At 22.8% G+C, this 8,383-nt stretch overlaps 1 protein-coding gene across 1 annotated transcript; it reads right to left on the reverse strand.

Moving 5' to 3' along the window:
* Nucleotides 1–1,850: 1,850 nt before the first annotated feature.
* Phum_PHUM245780 (uncharacterized protein) lies at nt 1,851–3,904 on the reverse strand (the record flags this gene model as incomplete). Its single annotated transcript, XM_002426236.1, has 5 exons — nt 1,851–2,078; nt 2,176–2,361; nt 2,613–2,755; nt 2,884–3,580; nt 3,749–3,904. 5 exons carry the CDS (start codon nt 3,902–3,904, stop codon nt 1,851–1,853), a joined length of 1,410 nt encoding a protein of 469 aa, XP_002426281.1.
* Nucleotides 3,905–8,383: the final 4,479 nt, after the last annotated feature.

Consider the following 8,383-nt stretch of genomic DNA (forward strand, 5'->3'; position numbering starts at 1 on the left):
AATTTTTCGAGTATTACATAATTTACCTTATTAGTTTTTATTTTTAGAGATAATTCAATTTTTAATTTTTTTTTTAATTTTGATTTCAAAAAAATAATAATAATAAAATAAAATAAATAATAAAAATTAATTATTTGCTAAGTTGTGCCATTTTTTTTGTAAGATTTTTTTTTTTTTTTTTTTTTTAGACATTATATAGAACATTTTAAAGATTTTAAAAAAAAAAAAAAATGAAAATTTATCAAGTCATAAAATTTAAAATAATAAAATAACATCCCATTTTTATCTTTTTTTTTTTTTTTTTTTTTTTTTTACAAAAAAACTGAATTTACAAAATACGATAAAAATTATTAAAATAATAAAAACTCTTTGTTTGAAAATTAAATAAATTAATTTTTTCATATTTAAAAAAAAGAAAAAAAATTTAATAACAAAAATAAAAATTTTTTTAATTATTTATTTATCTTTTTTTTTTTTTTTGTTTTATTGTTTAAAAGTTATATATTTAATTAATGACATTTTTTTTTCAATGTAAATGAAAGTAACACATAATTGTTAATTATCTTGCGTTTGTTCTTATAGAGAAAATTAATATGTTTTTTAAAAATTTTTAATGAAATATATAAAAAATAATAAATTTTATGTAAATAAAAAAAAAAAAAAAAACTACTTTATATTAAGAAAAATCCCTTATGAGTTATTTATATTAAAAAAAAACTACAAATAAAATTTAATTTGATATTGAAAAAATTAATAATAATTATTATTATTATTGTGTTTCAATAAAACTATTAAATAATACGTTACAAATAAATAAAAATATTACCATTTCATTATGGATAAGTTGAATTTTTGATGTTGGTTTATATATATATATATTATTATTTTATTATTAATTAACAAATCCTTTTTTTTTTTTTGTTCAGTATTACCTTGAATAAAATTTAAGACATAAAACTTTAAATTTTTTTTTAGATTTATTTGATTTTGTTTTAATTGTGGTGCTTATTTTAATTCAATTCAATTTTTCGCCTTTTTTTGTATATTTATATTGTTTTTTAATTATCGTACAATCATCATCAATCATCATCAATAATTGCCATGTTATTAAATTTTTTTTTTTTACACTTAAAATAAATCCATTATTTATATAAATGTACTCGTTACAATCAATTAAATCCTTCAGATTAATAAACAATTTTTTTTTTATTTTCATATAACTAAACTTATATTATTATCCCTAAAAAAAATTCTGATCTTATAATTGCTTTAAAATCGATAATAATTGTACGTAGAACAAATACGACTTGAGATCTATAAATAATATATAAAAAAGTCATTATTTATTTTTCTTTTAAAATTTATTGGAAAAAAAACAAAATCGATTGAACAATTTACCAAACAAGGATTTTTTGTATTTTATAAAGGGAATATAAGGGGGAAAATGATGGAATCCCAAAATTAACATCATGGATTTATTTTTTTTCCCAAAAGAGTTAATCCAATTAAATTTAGGATTTAATGTGTGACAAGATAACTTTAAGTGATTACTAATAAAAAAAAAAATTATTTGGCACTTTTAAATTTTATTTTATACGTTTTTTTATTTTTTTTTATTTATTGTTTTTATATTATAAATGTAATTTTAATAAAATTTTGCATTTTTTTTTTTTTTTTTCAAATATTATCGGTACAAATTAAAGGCAATGAAATTTAAAAAATAAATATAATTAACGATAACAAAATTTAGTATCACATATTTCACTTTAGCAGGTATATAAATTGATTTAAATCAAAAAAAAAAAAAAAAAAAAATAGTTTCAGGCAAATAATAGTCAAATAAATAATTGTTATGAAATTAACATGTCTAGGGCTTTATCTCTATCGCTACCGCTCGCAATTAATGCTTCTTCTGCTTTATCTTCATCGAAACCTAAATCTAATAGCACCATCATTGCTTCTATGTATTTTAAACTTTCATTTATTTTAAAATTATTGATCACCAAGGCTTTTTCTACTAAATCACCGGGATATTTTTTATCTTCTAAACTCTGAACTTGAACTAAAAACTCAATTATCTGAAATTATAAATATATTATTGGAATTAACTAAGATTTCAATCGCTGTAAAAAAAAAAAAAAAAAAAAAAAAAATTATTTATTAATGTTTTTTTACCTTTCTATCATTATTTTGAAACATTTCGCAAGCTCTTGACACTCTCGCCAGTGGGAATCCCATTTCACTTATGTATTGTGCAAGTTTTTGAGAAGAAGGATTTAATTTTAGGGTAGGATCAGGCAGTTTGCTTAAGGCACTATTTTTTTCCGTTCTTTGACAGCTTTCTAAGTGCCCCTCATTATCCTATAAAATTTTTAAAATAATAATAATAATAATAATAATAATAATAATAATAATAATAATAATAATAATAATATAAATACAATTCTAGTAACTCAACGCAATGTCTAATGCATAATTTTTGAATAAAAAGATTTCTTAATTTGGAATTTATTATTATTATTATTATTTTACTTAACATAAAAATTATATATATAAAATAAATTTTTTTTAACCTTAGACTTAGATGACAAAATAGTTTCCTTCAAATAAACTAATTTATGCTTTCTTTTATTTTCTTTTTCTCTTTCTTTGCTTTCCTTTAATTCCATTTCCACTTCAGAAATAATATCATGAACACATTTTGAGTTTTCCTCATTTTTCCCTACTGTATCCATTGAGACTTTCTTATTTTTTTCTGTTGATAAAAAATTTCAATATTAATTATAAAGTTTTGTAGTTGGCTAAATTTTAAATCCCAAAAAAAAAATTTTTTTAGTTTTTTAAACTTATTAAAATTTTTTTTTTTTTTTTTAACTTTCTCACCTAAAATTTTTGGCTCTGGTTTGCTGGCATTTGTAGACCCCTGATCCAAAGCAACAGCAACCTCAAATTGATTTGAAAAATCATTAAGCCCATAATTACTAATTTGATTATGTTCACTATTTGGATAGAAACCAAACTGATTAAAGTCTTTATGATGTGAAGAAAGCACTGAATTATTGTAATCCAAGTTAGAATAAGTAATATTATTGTACCCATTTAAAGGCATACAACCCCACTCGCTAATTTTATTATTCAATACTAAACAATTTTTACCTACATCTTTATCAATTATGCTGTTATTGTTATTTAATGATTGTTCCATATTATTTGCTGATAAAATACTTGCTAAAACCTCCATATCATTTATAGTTTTTAATTCCATATTATCAAAAGGACTTGAATTGTCAGATTCAAAATCTGATAAATTAATATGTGAGGAAACTGACTCATCAGAGGGAGAACTTAATTTAGCACAAGTCGGAGTCAAAACAGAATCGATAAAATTATAATTTTTTAGACTATCTGTCTGCTTCACTCCTTCAGTTTGGGTTGAATCAATAGATACATTATTAAAATGTTCTTCACATACTTTTTTAGGTGCTTTAAGTCTTTCTTTTCTGTTAAGCACTTCTTCTCTCCTTGCACTTCTCCATTCTACCAATTTGTTTAATATATTTTGCTCCAATTTAAAGTCGTACTAAAATAATAGAGGAAAAAACATTTTTAATTAATGAATTCAGTTTAATGTTTTTATTATTTTTCAATTAATAACTGTGATTGTAAAAAAAAAAAAATTAGATTATCTAAACAAAACAGATTATAAAATAAAAATAAAAATACTAATTGATGATTTAATATAACTTACATCTGCAAAGAGTTCTTCCCCTGGACAACTGTTTTGACAACTTACAGGCAAAATTATTTTTCTCGGTGGTTTATATTGCTCTGTAATCTTAACATTAATTCCATCGATAAAAGTATTCGGTTGTAACTTTTCATTTTTTAAACTGTGTTGAAGCATAATTAAATGTGTCTAACTCAACCTACTTTGAAATAAAATTAATTAAAATTAATATTTTGTTATTGACTAGATAAATATTTTTTAAAATAATACTTATTAATATTTGTTTATATTAAAGAGGATTTAAAATTAACCCCGAAAAAAAATTATTGATGTTAATAAATTACTGAATTTCTTTTGTAAAAAGTACCAATATTTTCTGATAAAAATAGACTTTTTAATCGTACAAACACAATATTGAAAGGACGAAAACTTATTAGAATTATTGTCCTGAAATAAGTATCTAATATTAATAACAAAACGGTTTGTAATTTTTGCATCAGACCCATAAAGAATATTAACCTTTTTCTTGCAATGGTTGTCGTAATTTTTTTTTTTAAATCATTTTTTTTTACCCAATGGAAAAATTTTAAAAGAATAATTAGAATTTAGCTTTAATTAAAAAAAAAACTAGCTTTAATTTCAATTCTTTAATTATAAATTTTATTTACCTGTTAATTTGTAAAAAAAATTCAGCAGTAACTTAAAAAGAACTTAACAGACATTTGATTTATCATCATTTTCTACTTTCAGACATTTTTATTTCGAAAAAAAAAAAAAAAAAAATGTCACAAATAATCTAATGCCACTTTCATATTCATGAATTATTTTGTCACTTGAATAAAATCAATATCTTTTCTTTATTTAGATTTTTTTTTCAACAATATAATATAAAATGTTCTCCTCTACCAATATTACGCGGTTGCGTAGTTTTTAATAAATAAATAAATAAAAAATTAAAAATTTACTTATTTCAGGTTAAAAATGTGAGGGTGCCTCTACTTCCTTGTCTACTTACCGTTACACAATTTAACAAAAATCAATAACATTAGGTTACAATAATTGTTTTAGTACAAAAAATAAACAAATATAATAGAATATTTTAATTATTTATTGAATAATACAAGAATTCAATAAATAAAAACTATCATATTGTAACAATATGTCTCTGAGAGAGGAATACAATAAATGTAACGAAAAATATAAATTTCAACAAACTTTACTGGTGTGTCACACACTTAAACTTGACTATAATATTTCATAAATAAAAATATTTATTATTAATAATTGAAAAATATTATAATACAAAACAAAACATCATCAATTAGGAGATAAATGCATTTATGGATTTGCGCACTTTTTTTTTTTTTTTAGTAACATTTATATACCTAATAACAAAAAAACCTTAAGTTTAAATTAAAAATTGTAAAAAAAAATTATTTTTATTACTGAGTATTCTGTTTTTTTTTTTTTTTTTAAAATCACCTTTTCTTTTTTTTTTTTATGATTATAAACGTCACACCTTTTTTTTGAGAGAAATATTAACTGAACAACTGCTATAGTAAATATTCTACAAAAAAAAAAAAAAAAAAAAAAAAAAATGAAGGTTTTGAGTACTTGAAGTAAATTAGGAACGGGGGTAATAAAAAAAGTCTTAAAAATTATTCTACTTCTAAAAAAAAAAAAAAAAAAAAAAATTTAGTTTAAAATTATTTTGAACAGTTTAAAGTATTAATTTTTTTTATCGGTTAAAAATCCATCAATTTTATTTAAATGGTAATATGAAATGCTTATTATTATTATTATTATTATTTTTAAACTATTTAATAAATGGGTTTTAATTAGTTTATTTTTTTCTTAAAACAAACTAATAATAACGACGACGTTTATTTACATATTGAAATTAAAAAAAAAAAAAAAAATTCTTTTTTTTTTGTGAGATAAATCCTACTCTCTGACGTGTATAACTGAATTATTTGACACATAAATTCAAACCATAATAGGGTCTTCTTGTCCATTTTTACCTCCTAAAAAAAAAAAAAAAAAAAAAAAAAAATTAAAATTCATTTTGATTATAATAATTAATAATAATAATAATGAAAAAATATTGCAAACCCGTATCAGTGTCTGGATCATCTAAAGAACCATCATCAACATCTGTCGATAAAAAATCATCATCCGATGTAGTTCGCGTTAAACTTGGTAACACAAAAGTTAGTAAAGCTTTTTCTTTTTGTATTTCTTGAATATGGCCAACTAGTAAAGCTTCTTCGTCTTCGGATTGATAAGTTACACAAGATGTGTTATTGACTGCATGAAAATCTTCTGGATTGTAAGCCTTTGTAAAAAAAAAAAAAAAAAAAAGAAAAAAAATTTAATTTTGTTATGAATAATATTTTTTTTTTCCCAGGTTTTCCAATTTACCTTTGAACTCCTTAATGAAGATAATCTGTGAGTAGCCGTGTGACAAGCCGTGTCTAATGTATCAATATCCGCAAGAGTTGAGCGAACCTTTTTCAATTGTTCACTAATAATTGTTTCTATACACTGAGTTTGTTGTCCTATGTCATGAAGAGAATCTTGCGCGGGAACAACTTTGTTTGTTCGTAAAATGCAAGGTGCAAAAACAATAGCTAAAGCACTTGCATTCATACGATTTGTTTCCTCTTGAGATGCTACCCTAAAAAAAACCAAAAAAAAACAAAAAAATTTAAATTCATACCCGGTTATTTGATTAAATCACGTTAACAAGAAACAATAAAATAGAAATATAATAATAATATAAAAGGTTTTTATCAAAGGCTATTATTACCGTGCTAAATGAAATATTAATCTTTCCATAAGATCAAAATTAGGTTTTGGTAACTTTTTAAGTATAGCAAAAAGGGTCGACACTCTGTCTTGGGGCTCGGTTAAATTAGCGGCTCTTAAAAAATCTTCATAACAATCAAATGTTAAAAGCGGTTCTGGCATTTCCCGAAAAAAACATTTTAAGACACTAGTTAGTACGTGAACTTGATAATTTTCAAAATTTACTAATTCATGATGTCCTTCTTCAATTTTTAGCTTTAATTCTTTCACTTTCGAGCTAACCTAAAATAACAGACCAGAATTAAAAATTAGGTTTTTTTTTTAATGACGAAAAAATTTTTTTCGGATGGATTTGAACTCACCCCCGACTTCCTATAAATTCCCTCAGTGTACAGACCATACATTTCAATGGTGGTTATGAGACGATCAACAACCACCGGGACTTTTCCATCACTAGCTAATTTATGAACCGGAACTCCAAACACTCTTCGACCGGAAACAATTTCTTCATTAAGCTTACATTCTCCCGTTACTTTATTGTAACATTTTTTATGACATGCCATTTTACAATCTAAATAGAATAAAAATTAACAAATAAATGATGTAACAAAATAAATTAAAATTAATTTTTTAAAAAAAAAAAAAAATGATTTACTTTGGCAAACCAAACTTCTTTCTATGGGCCACATAAAAAAACTATTGCACACTTCACAAGCAGTACGAATGTTTATAACGGTCAACATAAAAAAATGACCGTTGAAACTAATATTGTCTTCCATTTTCCATCTTCTTTTTTCCTTGAGTCTTTTCTTATTGTTCGGTTTTTCCATTTCTACCCTAGACAAAGCCATAAATTCGTTCATAAATCCTCTAAAAGCATTAACACCCATAGTAACAGAAAAATCTTCTCGATTATTCTCAGCGTTGCAAACAGTTTTCATTACCTGTAAATGGTTTTTTTTTTTTATTTAATTATGACACAAAATAAAAATTTTTACAATATAATGAAACTAATATAAAATCATACGCGAATAAAATTTCCAATAAGATCTTTATATTTTATATTAAGAGTATCCCCGTGACGATAAGCGACACTATAGGTTGCCACCAAATTGTCTTTAAATTCTCTTAATGCCTGCCTAAAAACTAAATCTACTTCACTTGGTCTTTGCCTTCCTTCTTCGCTTTCTATTTTATAAATCTGAAAAATTTAATAAAAAAAAAAAAAAATTATTATTTTTAAATTATTAATAAATCCAAATGTTACAACAACTCACCTTTTTCGTTATAAAATCTTGCATCTTTTGCAATTCTTTTGCATCAGATATTATTTTATCCGTAGAATCAGTGAATTCAGATGTTCCAGTTAATGAAAATTTTGAAGCCACTGGAGGCTTCGTATCATAAGGCGCTCTAAAAAAAAAAAAAAAAAAGTTAAAATTTTGACATTAGAACAAAGAATTTACACACACACACACACACACACACACACACACACACACACACACACACACACATTTAATTATGTTTTAAATTGAAGTAATTTAAGTAATAATACCAAATTATTTTATTTTAGTTTTTTAAAGAAAAAATTAATTATTTAATATATATATATATATATATATAAATTCCAACCTTGGTTGTTTCCTGTTTTGCTTTCTTTGACAAGGCATTTGAAGAACTCCACCATTTTGAATACATTTCGTATGAAAGAGTTGCTTACATTCTACAATATGTACCACAAAATATTAATTTTTATAAAAATAAGAATAATAATAATAATTATAATTATTTCAAAGACTTACCCGAACATTTGTGACCTTGAGTTACAAAAGCATCCATAGACTT

The sequence above is a fragment of the Pediculus humanus genome, genomic scaffold (genome assembly GCF_000006295.1).
Source record: "Pediculus humanus corporis 1103172107613 genomic scaffold, whole genome shotgun sequence".
NCBI lineage: Eukaryota > Metazoa > Arthropoda > Insecta > Psocodea > Pediculidae > Pediculus > Pediculus humanus.